The sequence below is a fragment of the Tyto alba genome, unplaced genomic scaffold, assembly GCF_018691265.1.
Source record: "Tyto alba isolate M040663 unplaced genomic scaffold, T.alba_DEE_v4.0 Super-Scaffold_41, whole genome shotgun sequence".
Taxonomy (NCBI): domain Eukaryota; kingdom Metazoa; phylum Chordata; class Aves; order Strigiformes; family Tytonidae; genus Tyto; species Tyto alba.
In genome coordinates this window covers 10,063,912-10,080,575 of record NW_024881317.1, presented here as the reverse complement: position 1 = coordinate 10,080,575, position 16,664 = coordinate 10,063,912, and the positions used below count along the sequence as shown (strand labels likewise).

At 36.6% G+C, this 16,664-nt stretch overlaps 1 protein-coding gene across 4 annotated transcripts; it reads right to left on the bottom strand.

Moving 5' to 3' along the window:
* Nucleotides 1–8,502: 8,502 nt before the first annotated feature.
* Nucleotides 8,503–16,222, bottom strand: CFAP161 (cilia and flagella associated protein 161). Of its 4 annotated transcripts, none has more exons than XM_032983042.2 (7): nucleotides 16,142–16,222; nucleotides 15,894–15,983; nucleotides 15,495–15,730; nucleotides 14,107–14,191; nucleotides 13,166–13,264; nucleotides 11,963–12,036; nucleotides 8,503–10,987 (listed from the first exon to the last, which is right to left on the bottom strand). In XM_032983042.2, the coding sequence occupies exons 1-7, from the start codon at nucleotides 16,202–16,204 to the stop codon at nucleotides 10,801–10,803; spliced, it is 834 nt and encodes a 277-aa protein (XP_032838933.2). In that variant the 5' UTR covers nucleotides 16,205–16,222; the 3' UTR covers nucleotides 8,503–10,800. The 4 variants fall into 4 exon arrangements, with proteins under 4 accessions (XP_032838933.2, XP_032838934.2, XP_042660125.1 ...); XM_032983043.2 differs by having other exon boundaries at nucleotides 13,166–13,324; nucleotides 15,894–15,986; nucleotides 16,142–16,187; XM_042804191.1 differs by lacking the exon at nucleotides 16,142–16,222 and having other exon boundaries at nucleotides 13,166–13,324; nucleotides 15,894–16,126.
* Nucleotides 16,223–16,664: the final 442 nt, after the last annotated feature.

Here is a 16,664-nt window from a genome sequence, read left to right as displayed (position 1 = left end):
GAGCAGTGGGGTAACGGGTGTGACTGTGGAAGCAGCAGAGGGTAGTTCAGATAAGTAAGTGCAGGACATGAGGGAAAGGAAGGGATTAAAGGAGGAAAGGTCTCAAGTTAGGGTCCTAGGCTGGATTTGAGGAAGTGGGTAAAGACTGAATAGAAGGTGCTGGGTACAGGCATCAGCGAGGCCTAAACTGGATAAAATGTGCTGGATTGGGTCCTGCAGACTGGGCTCGGGGGAGAGTAGAGAAGAGGTTCGATGAGGAGCTGACCCTTTCTGTCCTTCTCGGGAGCAGCAGGGAAATGACATTCAGGCCTTGTGCTCAAAAGCAGCTAATCTACAGTCTGTACACCACTTTTCATTCATTCACCTCAGTAGATATGACAAAGGTCGGTGGCTCCTGCTATCCTTGTTTACAATCTGATGAACTGAGGACAGAGAAGTTGTTTAGAAGAAAAAAACTTACTGTGAAGGATGTCACCTTTAAAATTCTTTCACTTTATGGAAGTTTATCATTGCCCCTAAATCCCTTTTAATTCCTTTTCCAGGTAATTCCTATTTCTTTTCAGATAATGAAAGCAAAATAAACTAATCTTAAAATTAAGAATATTTTATTGATTTATTTGAGGGTATTGTTATTATTTCCAGTATTATTCTCAAATCCATCTTTAATATAGCTTGATATTTTGTTTGCTTTTTTGACCACCACCATGCACTGAGTAGAAGTTTCCATTAAGCTGTCCACAATAATGCCTCAATCTTTTTTTTGCGTGATTTTGGAAACCATCAGTGTATATGAGTAGTTCAGATTATTCCTTTCAATACACATCACCTCACACTACCTACACTAAATTTCAGTTGAACTCTTGTTGGATCCCTTCCTTTAGTGTTGTCTTTTTTTTTTTTTTTTTTGAAGTTGTGGCTTTTCTAAACAAACATGTATAATTTCTCAATTATACTGTCTTTGCTATTGCATACTTGCTTTCCAGGTGAGTAGTAAATATATTAAATTAACCCCAGTTTTGGTGCAGGTCTTGTTAATATCCTTCCCAGCTGAATAACCATTAACTTGTATTTTTTATTCAGTCTTCACTACTTTGGGTTGTAATATTTTTCTTAGTCCTCAGCTATTCTTTTCCTTTAAACACCTTATGCCATTTAAAGTATACAGCTAGGTTATACCTCTAAAATTTTACTTTATCCATTATTCTAATGTCTTTATTGGAGAATTTAATGGAAATTGCTGTTAAAACTCTGTATGAACAAGTACAGCCGAAGTAGCTGTAGGCAAAGCTAGCATTTACCTACAGCAGCAGAATGGTGGGAGAGAGAAAATGGAAATCTCAGTGCCCAAGAAGAGTCCCTTCCAGTCTCCCAACAGGAGTGTGGAACAATTCACTAACAGCTGAATTCAATAAAGCAGCTCCCAGGTGTTCTCAGCCTAACTACTGAGCCCAAGCACGTTCTTCTGTGCATCTAATCTCACTTCTCCATCATCTCCTCCCTGCTTCCTTGATTCTGGGGGAACAGCTTGTACTGGTCTCTGACCGCTTGAGCGAAGAGAAATGAGAATAGGAGAGGGGTTGGAGGATGCAGCTCTTTTCTCCAGTTAGAACTAGGCCACCCACCCTTGATGTGGCCTTGAAAATGGCTGTATGTGCCAAACAACATCAAGGAGGAACAGCATCCTCACTACTGAATAAAGCCTTAAAAAAACCCACCCTATGTCCAATTCTGGCATCCACTTTTTTTAGCACAGATGTTAGTGAGGTGAAAAGAGTTTGGAAAACAATTGTAAGTAGTCTGAAGAGTGTGTTTTGCAGAAAGAGACTAAAGAATTTGTTTTATTTTCTTCCACCAGATTGTTGCAATGTGATTTCCTTACTGTCTCTGTGCATACCTTCATGAGACAGAATTCAGAGGACTGGGATCTGAAGACAGATGCACTTGAATCAGAAATATGTTTAAATGAAAGTTCATCATTAAGGTAATTAGAAATTCCTGGTATGTTTGTTCTGCTCTATGCAATTTACCACAGCAGCGATGTACTGTTTTGGGCATAGTGGCTAATCTCATTTTAACAATTAATACTCTCATAATGAATTTGGGGAGCTATGTTTCTGTTTCATTATTTTTTCAAAAGCCTGCCCAGCCATTCATATTTTGCATTAATGTTCTTCTTGATTGGAAGAATGTGATGTAGTAATTAGCAAAATCAGGTAAAATATATTCACCTCACTAATGGTTTGTTTTCTTTAACTAAGTGAAGCTATTTATTATAATGTATTAGGTGTTGCCTGATCATACTCAACATGCAAACATTACATATATTAATGAATTTTGAGGTGTAAACCCAATCCACTTTTTATTCCATAAGCAGAGGCTTTATGATATTAGGATCTTTTTGCGGTAACGACCTATATGAGGCAAACTGCTTTTAACTGTGGGAAATGTGGGGGTTTTTGGTCTCTAAAACACTCTTTCAAGTGAACTTTTTTAACTTTAATCAACAAGGGAGAAAAGCTTCTACACAAAGCTTCATAAACTGTTATTGAAGAATATAACTACAGCTATATTTGACTACTAAATTGTAAAGATGGTCATTGTTTATTTCTGTGGGGAAAATAACCCATGTTCACCTTCAGAAGCTTAATATCATACTGGATTCTCCCCAGGGACATATAGTTCTGCACGTTGAAATATATTTTAAACAGCTTTATTTTGTGTCCCTCTTTTCCTCTGTAATTTTGTTTTTATGGATGTGTTTTCCAAACTCTTTAATAACTCCTTTCATTGCCTATCAGTTCAGTTTCAATTTCACTGTCCCACCCTCAGGAAGACTGTCCTAGCTAAAGATGCTGTTATGCTGCAAGCACAAGAACTCTAGGTGATGAATACTCTCTTCATGACAGTTACACAAGAGGATTGTGCTCACTTAATTACACTGTTCATTTGGAAAAATTGCTGCCCTACCCCAGGACATTAATAAGTTCTCTTTCATAGAATAGCTTCAAATATGTTCGAAAAATCATTATTGTGCATTTATACCAATTCTGACAACATCTTTCTTTATAATATGAACTTTGTGTTATTGCAGAAAACCTAAAATTGCTACAGGTTACATGGGCTGACCAAAGAACCTTCACCACTTGTTGGCTTATATGTAATGCTTCACTTCTAAAACCAAACAGCTAATGGTTCTGTCGTGTAACAGGCCAAATATGTGGTATAAATTGACTTTGCCTCAATTCTTTCTGTGATGAATGAATGTTCTGTTCTCAGAAATAATTGCTTAGATGAAAAGGTTGTACACATCAGCCATATAGTGCAAATGGTTACTCCCCAAATCCTTGTTAAGCTAATTTCATAGGAAGCAGGAATTTGTGTTGGTGTTTCTGAAGGCTGTATAAAGCTTAGTGTTCAGTAGAAAGCATTCACTAGTCCCAAAGTGTGATACTGTTTAAAATCAGTTAGCACTTAAGGACAAAATTCCGTAACTGCCTAACATGGCACAATCAGTTGATATATAGTTAGATATTAATTAGCATGGAACGGAGGAAAATGTGGAATTACAAGTATTTCTGGAAACATCAAAATTTTCAATGAGCAGTGAGAACACTGAGCTATGTTGTATCAAAAGTCATACATTGTAATTATTGAGATAGCTACATGGATCCCTTTTAAACAAATTGTCATTTGTGTCTGAAAAAGGAATGTGGGGAAAAGGGAATAGATCCAGAGAAACTTTGTCTGAATAAGTTGATAACTTTGTTAATTCAACCTGTGAAATTTGGTGCCGTTTAAGACCAAATATATGCAGACAAATGTTATGGTAGATTTTAGAATGCAAAGACACTTAAGAAGAATGACAACATTTTCTGTGCAATATTTCAGTAGTGTTCTTATCAGCACCTAGTAAACATCCGCAAGATACGTCTTACTATTTTCCTGATGAAAAGACGCATGATACATGTGTGACAAAGTGCAGAATTGTCATTACCGTTTTCTGTATTAGCTAGGGAAACTGAAGGAGTTTTGTCTTTGTTTGAAACAGTGAACTGAGATACAAAGCTCAAACATAGGGGATTTTTGGCCTAGGTAGTCTCTTTGCCTCAATCTATAATGATCACCAATCTATGATGGTGCCATAAAAACAAATGACAGAATTAGTTACTGGTCCTCCCTTCAGCTGCATCAATCTATCGTGTACATAAGAAATTACAACAAAGGGCACAGCTCCTAAATTGGCCCATCTCTAGGCAACATTTTAGTCCTTCTGTGAGCCAGTGAGTAGAACCTGAGGTCAGCTGGATTTGAGAACACTATTGTGCAGCAAGCAGAAGGGGAATGCTGATGAATAAGAAAAAAGGGGGGATTGTGAAGCAGTAAATGTAGCGAGAGTGTTATTCTGGATTACCATATGATGCCTTGAAGCCCTTTATAGTCAGACCTGAACATGTTCCTGATCACTTAAGATTACACAGAAAGAACTAATTAGTTCAGATAGTTTCAAAGGAGACCAATTAATATATTTAGATAAGGAAAGATTGTTCTCCTGCATACACTGAGCTACATGTTATTTCTCTGTCAGCATTGAAGTACCTCGTATGTGTATATCGTGCTAATTGTTTTTTATTTCTATATATATGTTTATACACGCATATACATGTATATTTATATGCAGAATATGCCCCTTTCCATGGTCAGTTAAGTTCAGTGGTTATTTGCAAGACTATAATACATCTTGGGTGTTCTGGCTAAACTAATACTGCCAAAATTGTCAGCAAAAAGACCGGAAAAGATGATGAACCTTAAACTTTTCCCCAAACAACTGCTCAGTTGTTTCTTCGGGATATAGAAGAGGCAGAAAGCCTAAGCAAGAGGAGTGGTAGGAAACCAGGGAGGAAGGATGGAAATTGCTGTCTGATGTGGATTTCACAAACTGCTGTGTTTAATCTTTTGGAGACCCTTTAACAATAATCCATGTTAATTAGCATTTTAGGAGTTTTAAGAGGGTTTTGCCCATAAAGCAAAGAAAACTCATACTTTAATTCAGTGCTTTGTTTATTCAGTAGTTTCTTGCTTTCATTTTGCTTAGGGATTTTGTGTTTTTATAAATTCCACGGGTAATATTTTAGAAACAGCTAAATGCCATTTTTGAAAGTGATTTTCTTAGTCATATTAAGATCTCCAAAGGTATGTACAACATAATGCCTAACAGTTTTAACGTGAACAAGGTGAAGAAACGGCTCTTCGGTTTCTCAGGACCAGTGTCACTTTTGCAAATGGGGCTTATGCTAACAGTTGCTTAGGTATTTTTAACTAGTATGCCATATAATTAAATGACTAAATATATGTTTAAAAATATATACTGCCATGTATAATTCTTATTCCCCTCTGTGGGTTTGTCAGGCCCACAGGTACAGCACTGTGGTTTGTGGGCTCTTCTCCTAGCAACTCCTATTAACGTCAGAATTACTTGGACAGCTGCATCTTCATACCCCACACTAAGAGTTTACTATTTGATGCTGGTTTATGTGTAGATTTCATATGCCTGTATCTTTGGCTATTCGTACCAACTCTACTTCAATTTCTTGTCATCTTGCAACCACTTTTAATAACAGCTTTTTGCTATTACTTACTGAACTTCCCTGCTGTAGTTATTCGTATTTGGAAAAAAAAAAAAAAAAAATGAAGATATGGTCCCTGCCCCAAGGAGGCTATAATTAAAACAAGACCAGCATTATAGAAACATATACACTAGCTGGCCTGTAACTGGATGGTCTGTTTAGTTTTGTTTTGACGTACTATACAAAGCAGCATTTAACAGATGTTGGGAAATTAGCTCTCTGAGCTTCTCACATAAACATACAGGAGAGATGCATGTGTTTAATAATTTCAATGATTAAATTAATGTGTAATTAATAGTGGGTATTAATGTCATCAGGCATTTTTTAAATGTTTGTGCCTATTCTGCTACACTCCGAGTCCAAAAAATACAGAAACTTCTCAATAGAAAGCTAAGTGACTCTTGTAGCAATGCTTTCTAGTGCAGTATTGATGAGTCTGTTCTCTTGCATAAAAGACATTGCTTTGTACAAGCCCACCAGTGGGGGGGGGGGGGGGGAAATGAAGAAATGTGTCAAATGTCTCATTACATACCCTCCATACTCAGTGTTGACAAAAAACCCCAAAACACACAGAACCAGACCAACCAAAATGGGCAGGTCTCCCTTGTTCTTTATGGCGAGCTGTCCCTCTCATTATAAGTAATGCTAACCTATCATGTAGTAAACATTACTATGGATGCTGCTAGCTCTACTGAAATAGCACACATCCAGCAAGGTCTTTCCACTCCTTCTTTTACCCAGGGGTATGCAGTATTTAGGATTAGACTCTCTTTTATGGCTTCCAGGATGAAGTCAAACCAGCATGAAGAGGGGAGCTAACAAACTCTGGCTTGCCTCTATATTGTGTACAAGAGGGGAAATAAGGAAGGTCAGGCAGAGAATTGAGGCAAGACCTGGGACAAAGCCTAAAACAGAACAGAATCAGAAGGTAATATTAGCTGACAAAATGACATAGAGATTTCCTAATTTCCACTTGTATTTAATATATTTTTCATTTCACATCTGTATTTTTATATTGTATCCCTCTTAGTTTAGTTTTCATGCATTAAAATGTCTTAAGTATTTCTAAAGCAACAGCTATGTTTTTTTTTCATCCCCCCTCAAATTAAAACAGACGTGCAATATTAATTTAGGGTGAATGGGTACAGATGTTATCAAAATCACCCTCCACCAAATTTTCCAGTGCTTGGATATTTTCTTCCACTGCTGTGTGGAATTTCTTACTGTAGTGTTCTCTGTGCATTTCTTTTTTCCTTTCCCCCCCCCACTCCTCCCAAGATGTTTTATCCCATTACTAAACCTGCATATGGCCTCCTCCTCTGATCAGCTGTCTGAGCAAAACCAATACTTTATGACAATCGCTGAAAAGCAGCCTACGAAGATACTGATGTGATTAGGATAAGGGGCCAGGGACCTGTGCTGAGTGCTAGAAGAGCACTTTATAACCACAGCAAATCAGTAAGTTTGGGCTAGATGACATGGCAGAGGAGAAGTGATGTGATGTGAAATATGAGTTGGAGAAGCATGCAAAAGAGAGGGAAATGAAAAGGCAGATTTAAAACTGGATTTTCATTTTCCGATCCTACTGATGGGTGAGTTATCACGTTAACTAGTCAGCTTTTCTTTTCTGACTCTTTGAATTCTCTGTGCCTCTTCCTTACTTCAATATTATGCTGCTAACACACAGATACGAGTTCTCTCTGTGCCTCGGGCCTATGAAAAGCTATATTAGCACAGCACTAAATCTGAACTAATGCACACTGTCCCTCAGCAAGGACTAATAGCTCAGGATCAGCTTCATGCTAACAGCTTTTGAGCTGCCTGGAATGGAGTCAAAGTGAGTTTTATCTTCCCACTATGTACTTTGTAGAGCTATCCATATGGTGTCTAATTTGGAAGAAGCATTAAAAGCTTTCCTAATACATGATTTTGCTTTTCATTGCTATATGTCAAAGTGCTTTGCAACTGAGGTGAGCATCACTGTCCATATTTCATGTCATGTGATACTAGGACAAGCAAAATACAGTGTTTGCTGTTAGCTACACAATGGGCAGGTCTGGAGTATGGACCAGATCTCCACTACGCTACCCACTAAACCATATTTTGTCTCTAACTGGCAGTTGCAGGATTGTTCAGATTCTGCACTGATATTTAGTCCCATAATTCTTTATATTAAATCCTGTGCTTATTAATAAATGTCCACAGTGGTCAAACTGAAACACTGCGGTGTATTCTACGCAGCCTGATTTATAGTTTAGTACCTAGAAAATCAAAGCAGAATTATGTCAATCTATTGTGAAAATGTGCAGAATATTAATCTCTGTAAATTGGGGTAAGTAATAACAGTGCCCCTATAAAAACATGCGTTTGTTGCCACACGTCAGGTTTTACATCTTTACATATAAAGTGAAAGAAAAAGCTCCTAAAGATAATTTTCTCTAAGTATGTTTTGGTTACAAATTACTTAATGCTCCAATTAGCTTTAAGAAGTTGATTGTATGTGGTACACAATGTTCTAAATTCTTCTACCGTTGTTGCTTAACATTGTTTTCCAAAAACATGATAAAACATTAATGACATCTCCTAGCCCAGAATTCAATCCTGATTTAACCTGGTTATCTTTTGTGTCACTGTATCAGATACTCATTTGGATTTAAACATTTCAGATTATTTTACGTATATAGCAATAATTGCGCTGTATAGGAAAATGTGGTGCCATCATGTGGACAATCTAGGTAACAGCCAAATATCTGTATTCAATATTACAAATCAGCTGAATTATAAATAGATATTATGTTATATAAGAAGCTATGCACAAATCTGTGGTTTTAAAATTGTATTAGGTAATAAGAAAAAACGAGAATGGAGTCAGGAATTGTTGATTCAATCCTGTTTATTTTCCAACAGCTCAGGAAGTCTTTTCCCATGAGCACAGACTGATCAAAACACACCCAAGAGTCTCCAAGCCACTTTTAATCAGCACCTAATTCCAACACTACCTACTTCTGTATTCATTTCTGTATCTGTTTATCTCTTTGGTTTCCCTCTAAGACTTTACAAAGCTTGTTTTTGTACAGCCTGTGTTGCTCCTCTTCCACACAAATGCACACACAAACACTCCTATCCCTAACGCTAGCCGGCCAAGGCGCTCTGCCCACGCAGTTCTCATTCCTGCATGAGTTCACATGAAGCTTTGTTTCAGCAATGGTTTTGGTTTAAGGCCTCTTCTAGTTTCTTACATTTAACCCAAAGGAAAGAGACTTTGCCAGATTTGAAATAGCTATCCCTAATACCAATAAATGTCCACAATGGTCAAATTAGAAGCACTGCAGTGCACTCACACAGCCTAAGTTTTTCTAGTTTAAGAATTACAAAATCAAGCCAGAATTATGTCACTCTATTGTGAAAATGTACAGAATTTTAATCTCTGTAAATTGGAGTAGTAACAGTGCCTCTATAAAAATATGCATCATTTGCCACATGTCACGTTTCATATCTTTACATAGAAAGTGAAAGAAAAAGTGAAGTAAACAGTTCCTAGAGATAATTTCCCTCTTTAATACACCATCTATAACAGACCTGAGAAGGTTTGCTTGAGTGGTGTGAAGGAAACACTCTCCTCTTGGATATACTCCCCCAAAGTAAATCTGCATGTCATGGAACTGTAATCTGTCTCCTGCTCTGAGACCCTGTATGACAAGTGCTAGTTAGCTGATTTTGCAGTCTGATGATTTAATGTATATTGAGTAAAGGCAAGTACTTTTAAAGCTTTGCCAGTGGGTTTGAAACAGATAGTCTATTTGGGATAGAGCTTGAGGACATGTTTGGATCAGTCTCTTTTGGGAAAGTTTAGTGGGTTTGATTTGGTAAAATTTAAAAAGTTTCATTTGACCTTTGTGAACTTTGGAGATCTTTGGAATCCTTTTTGAGAATGGAGATTTATGTAGTACTTCATGCAGAAATTCACTTGCTTTATGCAGAAAGAGCTCACTCTTGTGGTACAGTAAGAAATGGAATATGCATATATATGATTTTGCTAAATGGATATGATGGAATGTCATACATTAAGAAGTTTCTCTGTGGTGGTGTTTCAGCTGTCATATATAGACAGGTAACTCTATGAAGTAATGACATCTCTTTTCCATGTCTTTGCATCTCATGCTTGGTTGATTTTGCTGTTTAAGAAAATGTGTATTCCAGCTGAAATTTTTACCATTCTTAGTCCATTTTTTTCATGTAGATTCTCTAGTGTCTAATTAGGTATGAACATAGACTACAATCTTTTTCTTACTGGATAAACTTACAGTATCTCTTGTTCTATTTCTACTTTGGCATTTATTTTCATGGAAATTGTGGGGACTTAATATTTTTTTGACAATATTATCTTGCTGTCAGACTTGGTAGCAATTATTATGGATTGAAAAATTTTGTGGGTAGGAGGCAAATGAAACATGGTGATGCATGTAAAACATTGTTGGAAGTCTCTAGTCTGCAACATTGAGCTCAAATTCTTGATTACTTGGCATTTAAATGTTTAGAATATATGGACAAATGTAAAAAAAAAAAAAAAAAAAAAAAGCCCCGCAGTTTATACCTTTTTAAATTAATTCCCACGAATCCAAAGCCAATATTGATATAGAGACCTCATTTGTGATTTTTTTTTTGTAATTGGCAACATTGTACTAGACAGAACGTGGAACCAGCTCAACAATGAACTTTCTTTCAGATGAACTTTAAATGTCAGAGTATCCCATGATATTTTGCACGAGTTTGGTCTTCAGTGTTTTGGAAACTGTACACTCACCCTTTTAAAAAGTGTGACACTGGTTTGGTTTTGGAAGAATTGGTTAAATACACTCTGAAGGCCAGTAATTTAGTAAAAATATATTATATTTCTTGGGTTCTGACAACTTTTGCCATTAGTGAATATGAAAATGGGAAAATGAACCCCTCCTGATTCATGAATTTTTGATGTTGTGCATGGTTCATCAAATTTTATTAGTTTTTGCCCACTATATAACCTTGATGAGTTAATGAGATTATACAATATTATTTACGGTAGACTTTCATTTCCATTTTCAAAACAAATGTATCTAAAACTAAAATCTGAACGATAAAAATGAGAATCAGAATCTCATCAACCTCTGTCAGCTGTAGTCTGGGGTTTTTATATATTCTATGTCTCTTCACAAAACTCATTCTTTCTGATCCCCGCTGGGTGAGGGCTGGGTCTATCAATCATTGTACTGTCTTCATCACCAGGATTTCCTGTAACAATTTCCCAGTAATTCTTATTTTCTTCAGCTTTATGGGAGTCTAGATAAGTGTGACAAATTACTTCATATTCTTTTCCAAAATAAGACCTGCAAAGTCAAAGAAAAGGGGATGGGCAGGGGGAATTAATATGTACACAAATTCAACAAATCTGCATTATTTGTGAATTTTTCAAGGTTTTCTCATGTTTCTCTTGGCTTGTTCAAAAATATCACCATGCACTTACAAATATCAGACCCTGACAAGAAACACAATAGCCCACATTGTTTCTTATGAATAATTTAAGAATTTGAAATCAAAGGAATTCAGACCTAAAGCAGCCCCATCAGTATAAGGCACTTCTACACCAACTCAGTATGTACAAGATGATTAGGTTCTCGTCACCATTTCTCTCTGAGGAAGACTGGGGCTACTTAATAACTGTTTCAGCCTTGAACTTTCAGGCCTTGTTTCATCCTCAAAAACGTGGTACAAATCTTCAGACAGATCTTGCTCAGAATTTAATGGGAAACAATTGGTATACCCCTTAACAATGCTTAATCAATATTAATTTAATGCATGCATATTAACTTGAATTGTTGGATTAACTTCAATTTGTTGAGAGATTGATTCATGTGGATATAAGCAACATACAGTTTTATTCAATATGTTCTAATTTAGTTCTCTTACTCCTTACACTTCTTAGTATACCATTTTTTTTTCTTGGAAAAACTCCAAACCATTGCAATTGCTCAGGATATTCAAAGGGAGAACCACCAAGAAACTAGAGAAGCCTTAGAAGCATGATATGATACGAATTTAAACCGAAAAAAAAAGAAAGAAAAAAAAAAAGAAAAAACATTAAAAAAAAAAAAAAAGAAACACCAAGACTGAGCTGATTGTCTGCAGCATCAGAGTGGCACACATTGCAACCCAGAAATAAAATAAGGGAAAGGAGAATGTGCATTCTGAGTTCTTTTTCATTTTCTTAGTGCATTCCTAAAGCACCTATCTTGTTTCTTACAGTAATTTTTGATGTTGGCACATCATTATGTACATGCCTGCCAGTTATAAATTATTCTTACCTTGTCCAAAAATTCCTTGGAACAGCTAAGCTCCGATTAGTATGGCAATGAGTAATAATAATTTTAGAGTTTGCCTGAAAAAAAAAAAAACAACCAAAAAACAAAAGAAGACACTTGACAGACATTTTTACACTAATTTTAACTATTCTTATTCAAATTAAATGCTTTTATTTATTACTTAGTGTAAGCCCACATTGCTCTTTATCACTCTGAGACTGCTGCACATTTATGGTGAGATATTTTGCACCCTACCAGTTCTCAACATAACTGTCTTAACAGTTTAGACCAGCCAAATGTTTAGCCCTCAGGTCAGACACATTCTCCTGTCCAGTACATTCGATTCCACTCCCTTGTGCTGGGCACTTTGAAAAAAAAAAAAAAAAAAAAAAATTCAAGCAAGTAGTAGAGAGTTATTCCAGTAGCCTGTGCCATCAGGGTAATTCCTCTTACAATTTACATTTACCATATGAGAGATCCAGATGGGGATCAGTCTAGAAATGGACCTTTACATTTTACTAATTAGCAATTTGTTATGTATAACAGAACTTTTAGTCACCTCACTTACCAATACTGTGAATAAAGAATGTTGTCTTTGACAATTACATGATTTTGATTGTGTTTATTAGTAAGCTGGTTCATGTAAATGAGTCACAGTTCAAGGCCGTAGAGGAACAGTTACATTTGTGGTATTTTGCTATACACTCAGCACTTTTGGAAGCTTAGCAGTTATGTGGAATATGAAAATACTGCATCTGCTTAAGGTATTTACAAAAGGTTAAAAACCACATTTTTAAAAACATTCACTCATTCATATGCCTTGGGGTTTTTTTTTTAATACTTTTTAAATGTAATGTACAGGAGCTCTTAATTAATCACAACTCTGGAAATGGAATTTAGTGTTCAGAAGTCCTGAAAAGCATATTCCAAGTGCATCCTTACAACATGATAATGTCAACCTTTCAAAAATTCTGATGAGAAATAGAGAGCAAGTCAACCTCAAAATGAACACCAGAACCTAATAGTTTTATAGGCAGGTTCCCTGTTTAAATAGATTGTTTCTTCCCTCTCTCCCTTCCTAAAATTACAGATCATAACTTACATAAGTTAAATATGTGAATAAAATGGACACAACTTTTTTTTAAGTATACCACCTACTGTTTCAATTAAAGCTTCATAACATTTTCTACAGTTTTAATTTCTTACAGGAACTGGAAATCCTTCATGTTCAAGACGCAACTGTGGATCCAAGAAGGTAGCTTGCCAGCAGGTCAAATAGGAACGCTCATCTGTCAAAAATACTTGCTGAAGGTAAGATTTTTTAGCAAATCTTATAAATGATTTATGGTCACTTGCTAGATATAACTGTAAATATATATGAAGGACAGTATAAATATAAAAGAAACAAGATATGTAATTTTAAAAACTATTTTTCAAAACAAAAATTTTCTCGACTCCTGAAAAATCAGTCAACCAAGCTAAAGCTACATATGCAAAACCTGTAACATAGGTTCTATACTGTTGATAAACTCATTAAGTAGCTATTTTATATGCAGACTGGTGAATGCTAATTTAAAATTGAATTTACATTCCAAAGATTCCCTCTCACCAAAGTGGTTGTTGAGAGGGAAGCTTTTTTCAAAGTTGTGGTGATTTATTTTGAGGGCATATGTAACATGCAGTGTCTTATTTGCTTCCAACTTGCAGAGGGAAATGTTAACATTTAAAAGAAAAGTGCTCCCTCACAATGATAGAATAGTATGTTACTTCGTATACCTAATACAGATTTATCTTCACAAGAAATTAAATCTTCTCATTTTGGATTTATTTAAAGTTAAAAAAAAAAAAATCTCCCTCTAATGATGAATTCTTTCATGATTCCCAAGCTAATTGTAACTTCCTTTTTTATTTTCTTTTTAAAAATCCCCCTTATCCAATCATTCTGGCTGACAGCCCACTTGGCCTGCACACCTGATCTCAGGCAAGTTGCATAAACTTTCTAAATAGGTATTGATTATCTTGATCTATGTATGATTCTGAATCTGTTCTGTAAAGCTAATATGTTGAGCCACTCTACAGCTCGAGAGTAATTAAATGCACACTATCAGTATAAGCTACCATTGCCATCTGCAACTTTATTGCCTTACCATTTGGTCAGAAAACCCTCCTGTTGTCCCAAGACCAAAGTTTTGCCCAAATCTAAGTGGTTCACCCACTGCACCTCCATCAACACTGTTAAAATTGTAAAAAGGAAGAGAAAGACATTCAAATAACCAGCTTTAGTATCCTTTTATTTTTTTGTTTTGGCCTATAGTTAGGTCTTGTGGCAACACTTTGTATTAAGTTTACCTTTAAAAATAGGTAAAATATCTTAGCTGAAAAGACACTTCATACTTGACTTACTGGTTAAAATATTTAACAGAACAGAAACAGACTGTATCAATTACTTTTTATGATGTATTCCTTAATATCCAGGGTGTAAAGATAACATCCAATGAAAAATCAATGGGAGTTCAGCACCAAGGCCCCCTTTAAAATATACTTCATACAAGCATCTGAAAAATCACACACTAAAAGCAGAATAGTGTGTGGTTTTGTTTCTCTGTAACTTATGTTACTAATAACTGTAACTGATATTCAATAATTTGGTTCATTACATCAACATACAAGCTGGTATATCCCTATTTTCAGAATGATTTCTGTATCTTATATTAAAGAAACACTAAATTAAGTGCTAAACTTTCTGAGTATATTCAGCATAAAAAACTTATGTAGCTGATGAAAGTAGTAGTCAGTTAGTGAGGGACTCAATAGCACTCAGTGCCAACGACCCTAAGATCAGACAGCAGCTAAGCAGAAATACTTTGGTTGAGGTTCTAGAAGGCCTAAATTATGTTCTTGGCATCATAATTCTTTCTTAGATTTAATACAAAGTGTTGCTTAATCAGGATTATATGCATTACTTTGTACTCTTATGCACTGTTATTGTTAAATACATGCACTCGGGCAGACCCTTCAACTATTGAGCCAGGACCCTGTTCATCTGTTTCTTCTCCCACAAACAGCTGGAATTATATATGTCTTTGAGAGAGAGAATATGAAGTTCAGTTAGGGGGGTTTTTTTAGGACAACAGAAATACTGTCTACTTCACGTACAGCAAAACCGTTGACACAAATTTCTTCTTCAGAGAGCTTATTTGCAGGAGAGTGAATAATACTAAGTGATATTTGGACACATTTTGTATTCTACAGCTGAAAAATGACTGCGTTAAAAACAGCTGCAGTTTACCAAATGATAAAGTGAACTAGATTCTGTTTTCACACCAGTTCTAAACTGATTTAAACTTACTTGGAATTATTCATAGTAAAATGTGGAGTAGAATCAAGCTTAATGCATGACCTAAGTTAGACTCTTAAATATATTAATCTTACTCAAATTCATTTGTATATTAGCAAACTTTGCTGCATATTTTTCAAAACAAGATACTGAAAGCTAAAATAATAATTGAAAACAGCACAGAATAAAGTACCAAACCTTAAAATACAAAAAGTATTTCGACCCATAGGGTCCACACTCTTGACTGCGCTAACTTCACAAGGGGCTTGCAGTGATTCAGCCGAATATATGGGTATTTCATCCAGATTAATTGCCAAAGTCAGATTGCCGCATACTCCAGAGTAACTCTCCACCAAGGATTTGTCATGTAGGTTCAAAAGCATCACAGTGTCTCCAAAATGAACATATCCATCCTTAGACACTGACAGCTGGATCTAAATGAAATAATTTTTTACAGAATTATCAAAACCTAACATCAGAAGTATTTTAGCATATAAAACACTAATTCATAGCATTCTTAATGGATAAAGAAAACTAGTAACTATGCCACTCTCTGTGGAGTCATAGAGGATTGACATAATCTTCATAAAAAATTACCTTCTTTAAAAGGTTATCTTGAAGTTTGTTTATTTTCTGTATTAAAAGTTCCCCTCGTTCTCTTTTATGCATAAAATCCCTGAAGCGTTCCTGCTTGCAAAGGAGAGATGGGCAGACATGTTATCCAGCACTCACAACGTCGGGTTTAAACTGATTTTAAAGAATTAGGGGGAAACACCGTGAGGTGAAGAGGCAAGCGAGGCTCCGCGAGAGCCGGGCAGGAGAGAAGGATCCAGCTCCACCCCTACCTCCTCCAAATACGCGTCCTCGTTCCAGTTGCCGATGAGCACCCCGGGTCTGTACGCGGCCATGGCCACCGCCGAGGCCGCACGGCGTTCGCCGTCGCCATGGCGATCGCTCTAGCTAGCGATTGGGCGCTGGAGGGGCGAAGCCCGCCAATGAGCGAGAGCGAAAGGCAGGGGGCGGGATCTTAATACACAGTGGCAGCGCGGCCCAAAAGATGGCGGGGGGGGTGGAAGGAGGCGGTGCAGCAGGAGGGGATGCAGAGGGGGTAGAAAATGCAATAAACGATAAAACCAGTTCAGCTAAGCCGACTGGCCTTCCTTGGGCATTCCCAGCGTGGGTAGGGTTAGTGCAAATGGCACACTGGCAGACAGCAGCAAGCCTCTCGAATTTGTGTGGTCTTAGGAGCACCCGCCTGACCAGGATCTAGCAGGGAACAGCCTCTGCAAGCAAAAAACAAACAAAAAAAAAGGAAATCCAAGTGGATTTTTTTGTGGTTTGCCCAGTCTGACAGGCCAGAGCAATTCA

Coding starts and splice junctions, on each gene's coding strand:
- CFAP161 (XM_032983042.2), bottom strand. CDS start 16,204: ATGGCCGCGTACAGACCCGGGGTGCTCATCGGCAACTGGAACGAGGAC. Junction 15,984..16,141: donor AGGACGCGTATTTGGAGGAG/GTAGGGGTGGAG, acceptor CTTTGCAAGCAG/GAACGCTTCAGGGATTTTAT. Junction 14,192..15,494: donor AATACTTTTTGTATTTTAAG/GTTTGGTACTTT, acceptor CAATTTTAACAG/TGTTGATGGAGGTGCAGTGG.